Consider the following 20,122-nt stretch of genomic DNA (forward strand, 5'->3'; position numbering starts at 1 on the left):
AATGATTGGAATCTGGCATCCAGCAAAGCAAATTCAATTGCTGTCCAAATCGAGTTGCTTGAAGATATTATCAAAGCTGATGGAAAATTTGATTTAACTGCTGAGTTGGAGAAACTCAAAGAAGAGCACTCGGAAGCGGAAGGAATGCTTGCTGATGTGAAGGTCAAAGTCCCTGATTGGGATAAACTTGGCGAAAGTTGGCTGTGTCATGAGTAATTTCATGTTATCATCTTCTCTTTTTATGTTTTTAAGGACCACATTATGTTTGATTTTCAGTTTTTATTTTAAATGAATAAGTACTTTTGTTTCTCTTGTGTTGTTTCTTCAATTAACAACCTAAATAAAAAAATTGTTCAATGTTTTTCACTATTTTGTAATTGTTTTGGCCTAGTGTTCTTGTAACTTGGTTATCTGATTTGCTTATTTGTTTTTGGAAAGCCATCCTGAATACATAAAATGATATCCAGATTATATAAATCTATCGTCTGTGAATAAATAAGTTCACATTTACTCTGTTATCGAATATCCACCGTAGCCTAGTGGCAAGCCCTTCTACTCTTAGTGTACCCTTATCACACAATAAGCCGTGTTCGATCCCCGTTGTGTATACTCACATTTTTTTCTGTTTTAATTAAATATTCAAAAGTTATTTTCGTTTTATTATAGCTTTTGGCAAGTATAACACCCTTGGTACAACGGCTGCACACTTTGATTCTTCTTTCGAGAGTTCACGAGTTCAATCAACATCAGATCACATTCTTTTTCATTTTTTTTTTGTAAACTTTAAAGGAATTTGTTTTTGGAAAGCTATCCTGAATACCTAAAATGATATCCAGATTATATAAATCTATCGTCTGTGAATAAATAAGTTCACATTTACTCTGTTATCGAATATCCACCGTAGCCTAGTGGCAATCCGTTCTACTCTTAGTGTACCCTTATCACACAATAAGCCGTGTTCGATCCCCGTTTGTGTATACTTACACTTTTTTCTGTTTTTAATTAAATATTCAAAAGTTATTTTCGTTTTATTATAGCTTTTGGCAAGTATAACACCCTTGGCACAGCGGCTGCACACTTTGATTCATCTTTCGAGAGTTCACGAGTTCAATCAACATCGGATCACATTCTTTTTCATTTTTTTTTGTAAACTTTAAAGGAATTTGCTAGGCTTTGGTGCATTTTGCTTTCTCACTCTTTTTCTGGAAACCCATCCTAAAAGTACCATAAGCATTTGACAATTCATCAATACATCCTAAAAATTTTTCAATAACAATCTAAATGAAAAAAACGTTAGGGATTCATTACAAACTTAAACTTAAACGTTAGGGATAATTAATATCAAAGTAGAAAACAGAGTAGAAAACAGAGTAGAAAACAGAGTAGAACAAATATGACATTTTCACTTCCTTTGACCTTCCTGGAAATCTTTATCCATAAACTGGTCGAAGATCTCACAACATAGCTTGCTTCGTAAGTCCATCGCAGTTTCATCATTTATATTAGCCATGCTCTTCAATCCCAGTGACCTGCATTCCAGCATCTTCACAACAAAAATACCACAGTTGTATGGAAATTTTGTCTTTGGAAGCCCTTCTGCAAACTTAACTTCAAATGGACTGATATCTTCGAAATTAACCTCTTCACCAAGAAGTTCCATCTTTATGGCACTAATCAACACTGTCATAAATACCCAAAATTATACAATAAATCAATCACCAACAGACAACAAAATGAATATGTAAAAATGCATCACAAGCACAAGCAGCAACAGACAACAAAATGAATATGTAAAGAGTTTTTACCTGCCAGTTCTTGGATTTGATTAAGAGCACGTTTGATATTTGCTTTTGGAAGACCACAATGGAAGAGTGTGATTGTGTTGTCCATCAATTGTATCTCCACCCCAATATAGTGATAGCTCAACTTATCTTCAATGACACCATATATAACATCAACATCTTCCAGCCATACCTTCTTTGGATGTATTAAACCTTTCACAAGTTCGCCTACACAGCCCTCCAATAACGTTTGTTTTTTCTTATGTGGCTTCCTGACAGATTCATAAGCGTACCCAACCACTTCTAAGAATTTGACTGGTACAAAGCATGCTGCTGGAAGATTGTTGTTGCGGAACCAAGCACCTTGCTCAACCCTCTTACAATTTAGCATTTCAAATGCAACATTTATGTGCTGCCAATGTAACAATATAGTTAGAAACTTCATATAGAACTGCTATAACATGGACATCTAGCATAGCTCAACTCAACCTCTTCCTAAACATATGACACAATCAAATAGAAGACAGAACAGAGTGTTGATTACCTCTTTGTTGAGATTGTTTTCTGCATCGTCCATTTTTTGAAAGAACTCTTTTTCAATTTCTTTTCCATTGATATAAAACGGTCTGTAGTTGATAAAATTAACTAGTATCAATCGAAACTTTTACAAAATAAATTAGGAATATTTATGCGAGGACAAAAAGTTGCTTACACACGATATATGCCCCGTAGATCCATCCAGTGTGCAAGCCTTGAAAACCGAGGAAATTCAGGTGTCACAAATGGATCAATTGGAAGGATTACCTCAGGTGTTACAGGTATAGGAGGGTTTCTAGGTCGTATTGGCCTCTTCTCTTCTCGCTGTAGAAAAGGAAGCATATCTACTGGCTGAGCATTTGCTTTCTTCTTCTTACCAACATCAGGCTTCCCCTTTAATTAAAAATAAAGACAAAAATTCAGGATCGTTTTTATCTTTATACTTGAATGCCTTCCTAATATGAAGTAAAAATATTTTTTATACCTTTTTTGCATGATCGTCTTGACTTGGTTTCACACTCTTACCCTGCTTTACTTCCATCTGTGAAACAAAACCGATATATCAAACTATTGACCTGAACTTCAATTCAAGTGGATCTTATTCATTTTTATTACCTCTTTTGCCATTTTCCCAACACCATCTTCTGATGGACCAGCTGCTTCATTTTTCTTACAAGCGACAGCCTTCGCCTTCCCCTTTTTGAATGACAAAAATTCAGATACATTTATATCTTAATTCCTAGTATGATGTATAAATATTTCATACCTTTTTATCACCATCTCCTTCACTTGGATTCACACTCTGCGTCTGCTCTTCTTCCATCTGAAAATCAATACCGAGATATTAAACAAATGACATTATTTTTCAATTCAAGTGATCCAAGGCATTTGTTTTACCTTTTTTGTCATCTCCCAAACACCATCTACCCATTTTCTTGGTTTTCGCATCTCAGAATGGTGGAAGTAAATTTGTTCTTTAGAATTGTTCAAAGAGACAAAACACGAGCCATCAAACAAAATGACTTTAACTTTTCCAGCGCACCAGGCACCATTGTCGAACGCCTCCACGTCCTGCATTAGCTCATAACTTTTCTTCGCTCCAGATCTCTCAGGTGGTGGTTGAGGACGTATTCTGTCAATTGATACACGTGTCTCAACACTCCTTTTCCTCTTCTTTTCGTCCAGAGACGGGACGAAGTACTCAACTTTCACCATCTCAACCCCATCAACCAAATATGTTGCCAACACATTTCCTGGATACCATTTATGACAAGTATTGTCATCTTGTGATGAAATCTCCACATTTGCTCCGATCTCAAAGGGATTTTGAACTCTGCTTTCTACATCCTGTGATGGTTTAGATTCAAGGATATCCAGTCATTTTGATAGTTGCTGTGTATTTATTAAAGGTTTTAATGAAAGTAATACCTTATTTTGCTCTGTTAAAAGATTTCTGCGAGCTCGGGTATTTGGCTGTGTGTCGGAAATGTTTGGTGAAATGATCTCATTCATAAGCTCGTGAGTCTCCTGAATTCAGGAATGGTTGAATGAACACGTACAAGGGCTTCCAAAAATTACTTGAAAAGTCCAATTTTTTAAAGAAGGTACCTGCTGCGTCTGAATTGGAGTAAGGACTGGAGTCTCAATATTCTGTTGAGCTATTGGAGAACCAGGTGTCTCTTTCGTGATCTCATTCATAGGCTCTCGTGTATCCTGAAGTCAGGAATGGGATTATGAACTCGTACAAGAACTTCCAAAAATTAATTTAAGTACAACCAAATTCATAATTTTATAAATACCAACAGTTTTCAAAATTATACTTGCCTCATTGTTAAGTTGTTCATCTGCTTGATCTGCATTGGCTTCACCTTGTCTGGAAGCCGTCTCATGAAATGGAGTTGTGTCAGTCTGTGCAAGTACAACAAAAATTAGGAAGGCAATCCTAAATATGTATAACATCTTCCAAAATTACTTGACAACTCAAAAAAAAACTGAATCAAGAACTAAATAAACATTAATTTTAATTTCCGAAAAAAAGTTACCTCATTGTTTGGGGTTTCATATGAAGTAACTCTTTGTAGTTTCTCTAGTTTTGTCACACGTTCTTTAATCTGTTTCCTGTCTTTTTCAATCAAACACAAACGATCGTTCATGATCCTTAAATTATCTCCCACCATCTCGCTGATTCTGTTGATCTTTGATTCCAAAGACTCCTCCTGATACGAAGAAGAAGCTTGACTCATCCCTCCATTCCCAAACAGTAAAGATGCTCTTCTTATTTGTTCATTAGCACCGTATAGGTCTACTGACATGTTTCGCCAATCTCTAATTTTAAACTTATAACCTCTCTTGGATAAATCGGCCATGTCATCCAGATCTTTATTAGCTTCGTCTTCCATGCAAACATCAGCTTCTGGATCATTAGAAATAGGAGGTAGGATGCATGTGACCTTAAGCTGAAACCATAAAAATAATTAGCTTTTAAATGGAGAATCATAAGGCAAAACAGAAACAAGAAAAAAATAATGTAAAAACTTACATGATCTTTGATTTCAATTAGGAGAACATCTATCAGCTGTGGAGAAGCTATTTGAAGGTACTTCTCACACAAAAATATTGGGGTAGACGGTTGAACGCTCAGAATAGGAACAACTTGACTGAATGCATACTGTAGCAAAGGTACTGACTCAAGTATCCATATAAGAAATGCCATAGGGAATCCTTGCAAATCATAATTGTTTTTGTCGAGGCTTTTGTCGACAGCTCTCTGAAGTGATTTTAACAGCAAATTATAAGCTGTTCTCCCCCATGGGTATGTCATCAAGACATCCATATCCTGCGCTATTTTCACATAATCCAAAGTAAAAGTTGTGCCACCGTCGAGAAGGCTCTTCTGTAGTAGTATGCTCTCAATCAGGAGGAGCATTGCAAGGCAGAATCTCTCATCAGAAGCATCTTCTCTTGTGTTTCTGAGCTGCTTCTCCACGTCCTTTACTGTATGAGTACGCCCTTTTAGGAAGTCCCACTTAAATTTCTCGGTTTCCTCTCGTGGTTCTCTTGCTTCACCACTACATTTCAAACCAGTCACCATGTGGAATTCTCTTATAGAGAACCTCATTGGCTGAGCACCAAAATGGAACCATGCTTCGTGTCTCTTCACTGTCTTGATGCTTTTGGTGAGAACTGCGTGCACTATCTTAGCTGATAATTTCAAAGACCTCTCTCCAAGCTTGATCACCGGTCCCAAAAACGTCCCTCTTATTCTGTTGAACTCATCATTTCCTAGAATTTCCTTAACAGTTTTGATATAAGCAACTATCGAGTGTTGGTTTATCGATATCGTCTTCTCTGGCTCTGATCCAATCGGATACCTCAGCTCAGGCAGTGCTAGTCTTAATGGTAATGGATCTCCCATCTTGTTTCTATCCTGCGTAAACAAGAAAAATTTTATTTGTCTAAATTAATTAAAATCCAATTTTCAGGAAGGGTTTCCTGAAACAATACAAATCCTTCCTGAGTCTATACACATGCTTTCACATGAACTAGAATTCTACCAATCATATTAGGTTAAAACGAGCAAGTCTATACACAAGCAAAAACCAGGAGACCAATCTCTCAGAAAGAAAACACACATAAGGTTGAATCTGCAACATACCTTAAAGAGATAGAGCTCTAGAAATGGTTTTTCTCGGAGAATAGAGAGAGCTCGCGTAAAAGATCGAGAGAGAGAGAGAGTTCTGGAGATGGGTTTTCGTCGGAGATCGAGAGATATGGAGATGAGAGAGAGATTCGAGAGGCGGAGACGAGTGAGATTCGAGAAGTTTGAAACGGCGAGAGTGTTGAGACGGCAAGAGTTTTGTCTTTTTTCAATCGAAATGTATTGTTTTGGAAACCTATCCTATATTAATTGGTTTAAGTATGCTTATGTAATATTCTTTAACAGATGATTCTCCTCAGACCAGCGGTTAAACCAAGGCATTTCATAACTCAAAAGTCTCTCTATCCCCGGGTTCGATATGTGGTGGATTCAAAATCAATTTTAATTTTTTTTTTGTTACAGTTTGGAGTTAAATAAAATTAAATGTAATCCATTAACAGATGATTCTTCTTGGCCTAGTGGCTAAACTCCCACACTATCCAAATACGCAAACTCTCTCCCTCTGGGTTCGATCCTTTGTGGTTCTAAATTTTTGTTGTCTGTAAACATCACAATTTTAAGCTTACCATATACATGTCCAATCCTTAGTATATAATCTCATTTCATTCTTTTTTACATTTGAAACACTTAACTTTTTTTCTGGAAACCCATCCAGAAACATTATTTTAACCTTCCAAGATATATGATACCCAAAAAAAATACTTGATATCCTTCCAATCTTTCTTATGTAACCAGACGCCAACAACATAACAAAATAAACAGTCATAACTAAAACCGAGTCTTAACTAAAACAAAAAATGTTTTCATGCATCATTCTCATTTCCCAAAGCTCTCATCCACAAATTGGTTGAAGATCTCACAAGACAAGGTTCTCCTTAGCTCCAATGCATTGTCATCATTAATCTTTGTCATGTCTCCTATCTTCAATGACTGGCACTCCAGAATCTTGACAAGAAATATCCCACAGTTGAAAGGATGTTTTGTCTTGGGTAAACCTTGTGCCTGCTCAATCTCAAATGGAATCATCTTCACTTTATCTACCTCATCACCAGAAGATTCCACCAGCAGATTAGAAATCAACACTGTCATATTTAAAAATCAATATCAAGATAGAATCAGTTGAATATTTCAAACCAAGAAACAGTTGAATACATCAAATACAAATTGTTTATACATACCTGCCAACTTTTTCACTTGAGGAATATCAATGCTGTTGCTTTCCTTTTGAAAACAATCATATACTGTGATTCTTTTCTTCTTCAAATGAATTTCCATCCCAATCCAGACATTGCTTTTTTTTCCAAGAGTAATCCCATACACAACATCAACATCTTCTCCCCATGTCTTCTCTGGATATACCTTCCCTCTCACAGTATCTTTAAATAAATCGTTGAAAATCTTTTTACCTTTGACCTTTTCTTTCTTGTAAGCCAAATCATCAGAGAGCAAGCAATGCAAGAACTCCATAGGTAGGAAGCACGCCTTTGGAATCTTGTAGTTGTGGAACCAAGCAGCATTCTCATTTCTTCTGCAATTTAGCATTGCAAAGGCTCCATCAATGTGCTGCAAAAAAAAAGGCAAACATTATCTAATTTGTTACTATATAATTCCTGAAACTAAACAAATCCTTCCTGAATTTTTTTTTAAAAAAAAGCTCAAGGCAAGAACATATGTAAACAAATTACCTCTTTCTTAAGGTCCTTTTTTGCATTTTCCATGCTTTGAAAGAAAGATTTCCTTATCTTATTATCATTGATTGATAGGGACCTGCAGTCGATTAAAGATTCAAAGGAATTACCAAACCTCTTATACATAAATATAAGAATATATAGACAAGGACAGAAACATGCTTACGTTTCATGCATGCCGGGCTTTAATGTCATCCAATTTTGAAGCCTTGAAAGCTTATGTTCCGCAGGAGTTGAAAACGGATCAACTGCAGGTATAATCTCAGGTATTACAGTTAAAGCCGGATTTCTGTCAGACTTGAATGGAGTTTTTGTGTCTCTAGATCGTTTAGGCACCCTCTCGCTCCTTCTTAGGAAAACATTATCCATTCCTGAATTTTGTGATGAGGCAGCAGCTTTCCTTTTCTTATCAGGCTTCACCTTTAATCAAACAATAGACACCAAGCAAAATATTATCAAATTTGTTGCAATCGGAATTTCTGGAAACCATTCCTGAAACTAAAATGTATGTATATCAAACAATTCACGTGAAGTATAATTCTAGTTATGATTTACCTTATCTGCCATCTTCCAGACTCCATCTTTCCATTCTCTATGAATTCGCAAATCTGAATGTTTGAATAGAATAGTTTCCATAGAAGTATAGAGACACACCGAGTATGTGTTATCACCAAGTACCATGCTAATTTGTCCGCTGCTCCAGCCATTGTTGTAAAAGGCTTCTACCTTATCCATCATCTCAAAGGATTTTTGGTCACTAGTTGGTGTTGCAGGACGTATTTTGTCAGCCGTGATAGTATCCTGAAGTTTCTGAAGTCTATTATGTTGGTCTGTGAAGAGTGTCGTGTACTCAACTGTCAGCTCCTCTAGTCCTTCACACAGTTTAAGATCAACAACCTTTCCTGGATACCATATTTCGTCATCAGTAGACAAAATCTCAACCTCTGCGCCTATTTGAAAGTGAGCTAGAAGCCTGCTTACTTCAACCTATTAAAAATGAAGATTCAGTAACATCAGCGGTTTTAAATTGTTAGAATAATAATTAAAGATCAAATATACTCGATGCATACCTCGTTTGTTTCTGAAAAATCTATAGCACTTGTCTGAAGATGCTCTGTTTGCTGAGTAATAGGCGGCATCTTCGAAACATATGTGGAAACTAGCTCAGTAGTAGGTTCTGTAGTATCCTTGAGATTTTCTTCTGCTTGATTCTGCTCTGATGGTGTCTCATCGGATTGATCTCCCTCACTTGTCTGAAGGTGCTGTGTTTGCGGAGTAAGAGGCTGTGTCTTCGAAACATCTGTGGAAACTAGCTCAGTAGTAGGTTCTGTAGTATCCTTGAGATATTCTTCTGCTTGATTCTTTCTGCTTGATTGTGTATGCTCTCCTTCACTTGTAGAAAAATATTGGGTCGCAGTTTCTGTCTCACTCTATAAGACAAAAGTAAATGGTAAGAGTTAGTTGAATAGAAAAATATTACATAAACATTTTAAATATTTCTTCTTACCAAAGCATTCTTATTTTCTTCAATAACTAGTGCAATTAGTGAAGACAATGGAGAGGAAGGTGTGTGATGCACAGCATGTGTATCCTCCTGTAATAACAGTAAAATAAAAGAGGTAGTTATGAAGAAGTTTCTACAATTTAAAATTCAAGTTGTACTTATGAAAGACATTTCTATGCTTACCTTTTTATTGTTTGCTGAAATGATCTCAGTCAATGGCTGTGTAGCCTCATACGTTTCCTCTGTTACCGTCTGCAAAAAAAACAAAAAAAAAGTCAGGTAGGGGATCAAAAACACGTACAAAAGCTTTCAAACATTACTTGAAATCTCCAAGATTTTTTGAACATTTACCTGCTGTTTCTGAATTGGAGTAAAAACTTGAGCCTCAATACTCTTTGGAGATATTGGAGAAGAAGGTGTCTCATTCATTTCCAGTGTTTCTTTTTGCAAAACTTGAGTCTGAGCAGCAGGTGACTCAATCACAATCTGCAAAAAATATCAGGAAAGGCCATCATGAATACATTCAATTATAATTTCTAGAGTAAATATTACCTCATCATCTGGTTTTCCTTCTTCTTGATTAGTTTTGGGTGGCGTTTCATCAGTAGAGGTTTGTGTTTCTCTCTGCCAAAAATTAGAAAGGTCTATATATGTAAATCACCCAAAACTAATTGTAAACTCCAACTGTCATTGAGCATATACTTCTTTTGTCAGATTAGGAGTAAAAACTTGAGTATCAAGGGCAGGCGTGTCATCCGATGGCTCTCTCTCAATCTGTAAAAATTATCACGAAGTCAATCCAGAGTACGTTCTAAAGCTTCCAAACATTAACTTAAAAATCCAAGATTTTTTTTTGACCATGTACCTGTTGAGTCTGACTTGGAGTATAAACGGGAGTTTCAATACTCTTTGGAGCTATTGGAGAAGATGTCTTATTCATTTCCACTGTTTCTTTCTGCAAAACTTGACTCTGAGTAGCAGGTGACTCACTTGTTAATTTCTCTCTCACAATCTGCAAAAAAATATCAGGAATGGCCATCATGAATACATTCAACTATAATTTCTAGAATAAATATTACCTCATCATCTGGTTTTCCATCTTGATTAGGATTGGATGGCCTCTCATCGGTAGACGTTTCTGTTTCTTTCTGTCAAAAATCAGAAAAGCCTTTATATGTAAAAAAAAATCACCCAAAACTAATTTGTAAACTCCAACTGTGAAAACAATATCATTGAGCATATACCTCTTTTGTCAGATTAGGAGAGAATACTTGAGTATCAAGGGCAAGAGTTTCATCATCTGATTCATTCATTGTCTCCTGCAAAAATCAAGAATGCATTCAAGAATATGTACAAAAGCTTCCAAATATTACTTCAAAACTCAACAATATTTTATTGGTTACATACCTTATGTGTCAAATTAGGCTGTTGAGACATTGGAGATAAAGGCGTCTCACTCGATTGTTGCGTGTAATCCTGCAAAAATCAGGAAGGCATTCAGGATTTTGTACAAGAATTTCCAAATATTTTCTTAAAAATTTTTGAGCATATACCTCATTTTGTTGAGACTTTGGAGATGCAGCTGATTCAATCATTGTCTCCTGCAAAAATCAGGAATGCATTCAAGAAGTACAAAAGCTTTCCAAATATTACTTCAAAACTCAACAATATTTATTGGTTACATACCTCATGTGTCAAATTAGGCTGTTGAGACATTGGAGATAAAGGTGTCTCACTCGATGGTTGCGTGTGAGACATTGGAGATAAAGGTGTCTCACTGGATCGCTGTTTGTCAAATATTAGGAAGGCATTCAAGAATATGTACAAGATCTTCAAAAAAATACTTGAAAATGCAAATGTAAAAGAACATGTTTTGAGAATTTACCTTTTGTGTCACGTTAGTGGGAAAAACATTGTTGTTTCCTTCCAACTCTGACACACGAGCTCTAAGATGTATGTTTTCTTCTTCTAGTAATGACATTCGATCCTTCATGCTCTTCAGATTCTCCTCCATTACCGTGATGATCCTGTTCACTTTTTCATTTACTGAATCCTCATCAATCGGAGTAGAAGCTTGGCCAGTCTCCTTATTTGCCATCATTTGAATAAGAGCATCCAATGTGTCAAATGTGTCTACACACCTATTTTCCCAGTCATCGGCTGTAATCTTGTACCCTTTCTTTGTTACATCTTTCACTGTTTCCAGCTCGTCACTATATTTGTCTTCAATGGAGATATCATCTTCTGGATCATGAGGAATAGAAGGTAGTATGCAATGGACCTTCAGCTGAGAGTATTTAAAAAAAGACCAATGAGAAACATATTAAAAAGAAGAAGCCAAATAAACTGAGAAACATATACTTGGAAAAGCTTACCTTTGTATCAGCTTCAACCTGTAAAACCCTATCAAGTGATGGATTCTCTACCTCAGTGTATTTTTCACACAAGTAAGTCGGCCCAGGAACCTCAACTGTTGGTACACACTTACTGAACTTATCCCTTAGCAAAGGAATCGACTCTAGTATCCAAAGAAGGAATACTAGAGGATAACCTTGCAACTCAAATTTGGATTTATTCTCCAAATGATTCGCGACAGCGTTTTGAATTGACTTCAGGAGCACAATGTAAGCCTCTTTTCCCCATGGATATGTCATATCCTGTGCATTTTTCGCATATTCCAAAGGAAAACTCCCTCCTTTGCTCTTCCGCAATAATATGCTCTCTACCAGGATGAGCATTGCGAGGCATATTCTCTCCTCAGAAGCATCTTCTCTTGTGTTTCTGAGCTGGTCCACCACGTCACTTAACTTATGACTACGCCCCTTTAGCAATTCCCAATTAAATCTCTCGGTTTCCCTTCGTGGTCCTTCTAATGCACCACTACATTTCAAGCCTGTCATCATATGAAATTCTCTTATAGAGAACCTCATTGGCTGCGCACCGAAATGGAACCAGGCTTCATTCTCCTTGACAGAAACGATGCTTCTAGTGAGAATGGCGTAGACTATCTTTGCTGATAACTTCAATCCTCTCTCACTGAGCTTCATTACAGGTCCCAGAAATGATCCTCGGACTCTTATCATCTCATCTGGTTTTAGGATGCTTTTGACAATAGAGATATAATCTGAACCAGAGTATTGGTTGATTGCTGACTTTTCCTTTGGCTGTGAACCAATAGGATACTTCAGCTCTGGCAGTGCTAGTTTTAGAGGTACTGAATCTCCCATCTTGTTTCTATCCTGCGTAAACAAGGAAAAAAAAAATTTCAAACTTTTCTGGAAGGCTTTCCTGAAATAACACAACAAATGCTTCCTGAAATTCTTATAAACACTAGACAGTTTCACAAGCAACAAAAGACTCATAAGCAAATTCAAGACCCTATCAAAAATATCAACATTCCTAATCAAAACAAGACTCCAAGCAAAAAAGTTTCAAAATGTGTTACCATCCGAGTTTCAATTTTCAACATTTAATAGATGCAGCAACAAATGCTTTCTGGAAATCTTCTAAAAACATTCAATAGATGCAGCAAGAGACAACAAACTTTTATTTTATAAATTTGTACAAACACACAGAAGGTTGAATCTGCAACATACCTCAAAGAGATGAATTATGCTCCAACAACTTTGTGTTCCCACAATTCAAAAGTCTTTCATTTGCTTCGCTGGTTAATAAGAAAGAGTAACAAACAAATCAAAATCAAAACGCAAGCTTCCCAAATTTTAATTCAAAAACCCTAATTTTAAAAAGCTACATAGTGATTTGTGTCCGATTTTGAGAGTAGAGAGTGTGACGCTGATGATTAGATAGCCGGAGAAGATGATTAGCGAGCCGGAGAAGATGATTAGCGAGCGGGAGAAGATGATTGGCGAGCCGAAGAAAATGATTAGCGAGCCGAAGAAGATGACTAGCGAGCCGGAGAAGATGATTCCCGAGCCGGAGACGACGATTCCCGAGTCGGAGAAGATGATTCCCGAGCCGGAGACGACGATTCCCGAGTCGGAGACGACAGTGCCGGTGAGGGTTTGAAGATTCCGGAGAGGAGACGACAGGTTTCGCGATCGAAGGAAATGAAATGTTTTTTTTTTATTCTTATAACAAAGGGTATAAGGGTAAATTACCCTTTTAATGAAACCTATTTTTGTGACTTTCTCCTTCTAGTGCTATTTTTGGGACATAAACTTCAAAATGTGCTATTATTGACAATTGCCCTTTAGTTTTACTATTACTAGATTATATAAAATTTATAAAAAAATAATTTATATATTAAATAAATTTGCCCCCTGTCAAAAATATTTAGAGATCCGCCACTGGTTCGTGCACAATTAGGACTCTAGCATTTGTTATATATAAATTAGCCACCATAACAAAAGATATAGACGAGACTACGACATCTTTAATTAATCCTTTGCAGTTTTGCGTAAAATTCAACACAAAAGGTTGATATCTGCAAAAGCAAAATTCCAAATCTAATTAGTACCTTTTGGAAAACTCAATTACGCAAACTAGAATAGTAACAAAGTAAGACCCGTAAGCGTTCAAAGTTCACTTGTTCAACATCTAGATAGAGAATATAATGCATGTATACAAACAAAGTGTTAGAAAATTCAAAAGTAACGTTCTTATAATAACTCATTATCAACGTCATGGAAAATTCAAACCTAGCCATGGACATCGCCATTATGGAGACTACGATGGGTTTTTTCTTTTTTGGTAAAAAGATAATACGATGTTTTTTTTGGAACGTTCACCATAATACCATATCTCCAACATTCAAGAGATATTACGAGTAACGTCTTGAATAAACTTTTTAAGAGCAGCATGCGAAGATCCACCATCCATTACTGCCTTGTGGCTCTTCTCACTCATCTTCCTCACTCTATCCTTCACATCGCTATCCTTCTCCATCAAACAACGAACTCCTCTCTCTATCTCCTCTGCCGTCATCAGTTCCATCTCCGTCTCCTCCGCCATATATACTCCTTGAAAATGATTCCGTATCTCCACCCCTAGCCCCAGCTCCTCCACCATCTCGAATGCGTTAAGCTGTTGCTCCGCATAAAGCGGCCACGTGGCTATGGGAACTCCGAACCATAGACTTTCAAGTATTGAGTTCCAACCACAGTGCGAGACAAACCCTCCAATGGCTGGACTCGCCAGCACGGCCCTCTGTGGGGCCCAACCGATAATCTTACCAATCTCTGATGTCCGGTCTAGAAACCCTTCCGGGAGAATCTCTTCAAGATTCGTGAATTCTTCGGGAGGTCCCATCGGTGTAGCACGGCGAAGACACCAGATGAACCGATGGCCATTGTTGGGGATGGATTTAACCCATCCACAAAGCCCATCGAACAAAGAGCCCAGTCCAGCAAACCGAGTCGACGTCGGCGCAGAAGCCGATTCTCGAGGCTTCAACTTAACCAGGAAGCGCCGTTAGTCGAAGCGGAGAGCAAGCGAAGCGAGGTTGATCGACTAAACGGCTCGGAGCGAGCATCTCATAATCAGGCCCGAAGGGCCGACAAAGCCCAATCAGTAAAAAGAGATTAGGTTAAGGTAATCGAACAGAGTATAAAAGGAGAGGAAAGCAAAGGAGAAAGGCATCGACACTTAGCTACACAAACTTAGCGGCGAGATTAGGGTTTATCATCCGTACAATCATCTCTCTGCTATTTGTACTTTTCCGGTTTAAGCTCTCACGAGCTCCGGCTTGCTTTTACTTTCTCCACCTTTGTAACATCATCTCGAAATCTAATAAACGCCTCTGTTCGACCCATTTCTAGTATTGTTTACTTCACCCGAGACCAAACTCACCTTAAACAATTGGCGCCCACCGTGGGGCAGAACAGACCCAGCGTTTCTAGACCGATATGACCACCGGAGGTACGAACCCTGATACCTCAAGAGAGGAGCCGGCACTCACGCCTCCTCCGCCTCCTCCCCTCCTCTCGTCGGAATTCATGAGTTCAGTCATAGCCCGACTTGCTCATCAAGAAGAAGTTCAGAAGACGACGAATGATCAGCTCGCCGCCATTGTCGCTGCTCTTAGCGCCTCCACCGGCAACTCACAACCGCTCCGTCGTTACCTCTTCAATACAAACCCTCCTACTCCGGCAGAAGGACGAATGACGAACCCAGTCGATCCCACTCTTCAACTCGCGGAAACCCTAGCCGCCGATGCTTCTCCTGCAGCGTCAGATCCATCAACTGTCCGAGAAATCGCTGAGCTTAAACTAAATTTCCAACAAATGAGTTCGAGGATCCACCAAGCAACGAGCGCAGTACCCGAGATTGACAGTGTCATCGCATCAACATCGCGTACTCCTTTCACTGAGGAACTGACGGAGGTCAAACTCCGAAAGATGGACAAGTTGCGTCTTCCGGAATACAAACCAGGAGGAGATCCTGTCGAGCACTTGACGGCTTTTAATATTGCGGTAGCGAGGGCCAGACTCGCCCCCGATGAAAGAGACGCGGGATACTGCCAACTTTTCATTGAAACACTCAACGAGCAAGCCTTAACCTGGTTCTCGGGACTCGAAGAGAATTCAATTAGAAGCTTCAAAGAGCTCTCCTCGGCTTTTCTCAAGACTTATATCATGTTCACCAAGCGTGAAGCAACGGCGTCGACTCTCTGGAACCTCAAGCAAACGAAGGATCAGAATCTTCGCGATTACATGGAACGTTTTAAGTCGGTCGTGTCAAGAATCAATATCCCAGACCACATCGCCGTCGATGCCTTGAGGAACAATCTCCTTGTGGAATGTAAGTTCCGAGAAGATCTCTATCGATGCACCGCCACGACGTTGCAAGATGCCGTTGCTCGTTCTCACAACTTCATTCGTATGGAAGAAGACACTAAAGCCATCATGAGCAAGCACAACTCGGCGAAGCAATCGGCGCCTAAAAATGCCGCCACAGCTCACGTCGAACCTCGTCAGCATGCTCCAAGTGACAAAAATAACCGTAAGAACGGTCTCCTTTACGTCGTCGACGAAAACGGGAAGAAGTGGAACACCTTTCATCGGGAAACCGATCCTCCAAGCGAATCCCCCCGAGCAACAGCGCCAGCCACGGTCGCCCAGGTCGATTCGGCAGCGGGATCTTCCCGGACCCCACCAGGGCTTACTAAATCGTGCAAACTCCACGGTGTAAAAGGTCACGACACTTCGGAGTGCAAAACACTTTTTGCGCAATTCCTCTCCTCACTCGAAAGCGGTGAAATTAAGATTCCTCCTCCGAAGCCAAAAAGCGAGAACAGTTGGAGCAGAAACAAGGACAGGAAAAATCAGCGAAAAAATCAAGCAAAACCGCGTCAAGACGACCAAAAACCAAAGGTCGCCGAGCAAATCCCACATCAAGACGATGATGGTGACGCCTCAGCTGACGAAGATCCGCCGGCAGCCAGACAAAGGATTGAAGTCATTCGAGCCCAACCAGAGTCCTCATCAGACGAAGAGAGCGATCTCGAGGAAGCCCTCGACCCGTTGGACTTACGTGTACTCCTCAAACGAAAGACCACGCCAACGAATGACAAGACTCCCGGATCATCCGATCTCCGAGTCGAGCTCAATGCTAAAAGAACTAAGCATTCGCTGAGCCCAGGATCCTCATTGGTAACTACGGAAGGCAATCCTATCGTCGATCTACGAGATCAGCTTAACGCGCGAGTCGGTGATTTGCGTGCAAAACTGGACCACAAAAAGGCCGGGTCGCCGAAAGAAAGCGAAGACCTCCGAGCTCTTCTCACCAGGAAGCAATCAAGTGTCAGGCCGCGGATCAACGTGATTATGGGAGGATCTCCACCTTGCGGGGACTCCGTACGAGCAGTCAAAGATCACCGACGAATGGTGGACACCTCGCAGCGCTGGCCGCAGAAGTTCCCAACTGATCTCCCAATCTCCTTCTCAACTGAAGACCTTGTCGGAGTAACTTTCCCTCACAACGATCCTCTCCTCGTCGTTTTAGCCATCGATAAGTACGACGTCACCAAAGTGCTGATCGATACTGGCAGCTCGGTCGATATCATTTTTCGCGAAACTCTCGTAAAAATGGGAATCGACTTAAAAGACGTGAAACCGTCATCCAGGACTCTCACCGGCTTTAACGGTTCTTCCGAGGTAATCATGGGAACTATCCGTCTCTCGGTACAAGCAGAGGGAGTAGCACGGATGGTCAAGTTCTCGGTAGTCAGCACCAAGGCTCCCTACCACGTGATACTAGGCACTCCATGGTTGTACTCCATGCGTGCAATCGCATCCACGTACCATCAGTGCGTCAAATTCCCGGGAATGGATGGCACGACTAAGACAGTGAGAGGAGATCAACGGGCCGCGCGAGATCTCTTAATCGCCACGGTCAAACTGCAGCGATCTCAGTCACTAGTCAACTCGATCTCACCTCCTATCAGCAAGATCTGCCCACAAAAGGAAGAGGTGCTCGAAGTCCCAGTCGACGAATCGGATCCAAGTAAAGTGCTACGAGTAGGCGCTTATCTGTCGGACGAGATGCAACGTGATATCACGGATTTCCTGAAGCAAAACTTGTCTACCTTTGCCTGGTCGATGACTGACATGCAGGGAATCGACCAGTCCATCACGACTCACGAGCTAAACGTAGACCCAAATATTAAGCCCATCCGACAGAAGAGACGAAAGTTGGGTCCCGAAAGATCCAAAGCAGTTGTCGAGGAAGTCGAGCGCTTACTAAGCGCGGGCTCAATAGCAGAAGTTCGTTACCCGGAATGGCTCGCTAACCCGGTGGTTGTCAAGAAGAAAAACGGCAAGTGGCGCATGTGCGTCGATTTTACTGACCTCAACAAAGCCTGCCCAAAAGACAGCTACCCACTTCCGAACATCGACAGATTGGTCGAGTCAACTGCTGGCAATGAAATGCTCACGTTTATGGACGCTTTCTCGGGATACAACCAGATCATGATGCATCCCGACGATCGAGAGAAGACGTCGTTCATAACGGATCGAGGAACTTACTGCTACAAAGTAATGCCCTTCGGGCTGAAGAATGCCGGTGCGACGTACCAGCGACTTGTCAACCGCATGTTCGCTAAACAGCTCGGTACAACGATGGAAGTCTACATCGATGACATGCTCGTCAAATCAGTCCGAGCAAACGACCACCTGGCACACTTAAGGGAGTGTTTCGACATCCTAAACGCGTACAAGATGAAGCTAAACCCGGCCAAATGCACTTTCGGGGTATCGTCCGGAGAATTCCTTGGCTACATAGTGACGCAGCGGGGAATCGAAGCAAACCCGAAGCAAATATCAGCTGTCCTTGATCTCCCCAGTCCGAGAAACTGCCGAGAAGTCCAACGACTAACAGGCCGAATCGCAGCGCTTAATCGTTTCATCTCCCGATCCACCGATAAATGCCTCCCATTCTACGATCTCCTCCGAGGAAACAAGAAATTCATTTGGGACGATAAATGTGAGGAGGCTTTTAGTCAGCTCAAACATTACCTGACGACGCCCCCTATCCTGGCAAAGCCGGACATAGGCGACGTTTTATCTCTCTACATTGCGGTCTCATCCGCCGCAGTCAGCAGCGTGCTAATCAAGGAGGACCGAGGAGAACAACGACCTGTTTTCTACATGAGCAGGAGGATGACCGGACCAGAAACCCGGTACCCGACACTTGAAAAGATGGCCCTGGCCGTCGTCGAATCAGCGAGGAAACTCCGCCCATATTTTCAGTCACATTCGGTAGAAGTTCTCACCGACCAGCCGCTCAGAACTGTCCTACAAAACACGAACAGAGCTGGCCGTCTTACCAAATGGGCGATCGAACTCGGAGAGCTCGACATCACTTATAAGTGTAGAACCGCCGCTAAGGCTCAAGTCCTCGCTGATTTCCTCGTGGAGTTATCTCCGGAACTCGCTCAAGATTTGGAAACCTCGGATTCAACATGGATCCTGCATGTCGACGGTTCCTCGACAAACAAAGGCTCTGGAGCAGGAGTTCAGCTTCAATCCCCATCGGGAGAACTCATTCGACAGTCGTTCAGTTTCGGTTTCCCAGCATCAAACAACGAAGCAGAGTATGAGTCACTCATCGCCGGCCTTCGCCTCGCCAAAGCAGTCAAGGCTAAGCGACTCAGTGCGTACTGCGACTCACAGCTCGTCGCCAGTCAGTTCAGCGGTGATTACGATGCGCGCAACGATAGAATGGATGCTTACCTCCGAGTCGTACAAGCATTGGCTAAAGAGTTCGAATTCTTCGAGCTCACAAAGGTTCCTCGTGGAGAAAATGTCTGTGCGGATGCGTTAGCAGCACTCGGAAGCAAGCTACGCGATCAAGTCAAAAGGACTATTCCAATCCACCGAATCGAGAAACCAAGCATCGACATCTCAACGGAATCAGCTAACTTCGTCACCACAGAACCCGAAACAACGCCCTTATCTAAGACCAACGACGACTCCGAGATGACAGACCAAGATCAGCTACTACCCGACTGGAGGACTGAATTCATCCAATATCTCACCGCGGGTACACTTCCAACGGATAAATGGGCCGCAAGACGATTAAAGAGGCGCAGCGCGCACTACGTCGTCATGGAAGAAGAACTCCACCGAGTAACGGCTAACAAGGTCCTCCTGAAATGCATTTTTGCCGAGCAAACGCAGCTAGTAATGGCGGAAACTCACGAAGGAGCAGGTGGAAACCATTCTGGAGGTCGATCACTAGCCCTGAAGATTCGGAACTTAGGATTTTTCTGGCCAACTATGAATACCGACTGCGAAGCATATGCCCGGCGGTGCGACAAATGTCAACGACACGCTCCGAGTATCCATAGCCCAACCGAGCTACTACGAACGTCCGCAGCCCCTTACCCATTTATGCGATGGGGGATGGATATCATCGGACCGATGCCGAATTCTCGCCAACGTCGCTTCGTGCTGGTATTGACCGACTACTTCACCAAATGGATCGAAGCAGA

General features: G+C 40.9%; 4 protein-coding genes across 4 annotated transcripts; all 4 read right to left on the reverse strand.

Moving 5' to 3' along the window:
- Positions 1 to 520: 520 nt before the first annotated feature.
- On the reverse strand, positions 521 to 4,351 carry LOC111210887. Its single transcript, XM_022711647.2, has 10 exons — positions 3,927 to 4,351; positions 3,747 to 3,845; positions 3,216 to 3,665; positions 3,085 to 3,141; positions 2,934 to 3,014; positions 2,803 to 2,859; positions 2,494 to 2,711; positions 2,326 to 2,407; positions 1,806 to 2,193; positions 521 to 1,680 (listed from the first exon to the last, which is right to left on the reverse strand). The coding sequence occupies exons 1-10, from the start codon at positions 4,014 to 4,016 to the stop codon at positions 1,403 to 1,405; spliced, it is 1,800 nt and encodes a 599-aa protein (XP_022567368.2). The 5' UTR covers positions 4,017 to 4,351; the 3' UTR covers positions 521 to 1,402.
- Positions 4,352 to 4,585: 234 nt separating this feature from the next.
- On the reverse strand, positions 4,586 to 8,471 carry LOC106355287. The gene is made up of 5 exons (XM_048737366.1): positions 8,220 to 8,471; positions 7,831 to 8,084; positions 7,662 to 7,743; positions 7,155 to 7,539; positions 4,586 to 7,058 (listed from the first exon to the last, which is right to left on the reverse strand). The coding sequence occupies exons 1-5, from the start codon at positions 8,400 to 8,402 to the stop codon at positions 6,793 to 6,795; spliced, it is 1,170 nt and encodes a 389-aa protein (XP_048593323.1). The 5' UTR covers positions 8,403 to 8,471; the 3' UTR covers positions 4,586 to 6,792.
- A 2,740-nt stretch (positions 8,472 to 11,211) lies between these two features.
- Positions 11,212 to 12,395, reverse strand: LOC106355285. Its single transcript, XM_048738622.1, has 3 exons — positions 11,544 to 12,395; positions 11,310 to 11,455; positions 11,212 to 11,254 (listed from the first exon to the last, which is right to left on the reverse strand). Exons 1-3 carry the CDS (start codon positions 12,393 to 12,395, stop codon positions 11,212 to 11,214), a joined length of 1,041 nt encoding a protein of 346 aa, XP_048594579.1.
- A 1,489-nt stretch (positions 12,396 to 13,884) lies between these two features.
- On the reverse strand, positions 13,885 to 14,992 carry LOC106355284 (UDP-glycosyltransferase 71B2-like). Its single transcript, XM_013795260.2, has one exon. It carries the CDS (start codon positions 14,437 to 14,439, stop codon positions 13,942 to 13,944), a length of 498 nt encoding a protein of 165 aa, XP_013650714.1. The 5' UTR covers positions 14,440 to 14,992; the 3' UTR covers positions 13,885 to 13,941.
- Positions 14,993 to 20,122: the final 5,130 nt, after the last annotated feature.

Source organism: Brassica napus, chromosome A1 (genome assembly GCF_020379485.1).
Source record: "Brassica napus cultivar Da-Ae chromosome A1, Da-Ae, whole genome shotgun sequence".
Lineage (NCBI taxonomy): Eukaryota > Viridiplantae > Streptophyta > Magnoliopsida > Brassicales > Brassicaceae > Brassica > Brassica napus.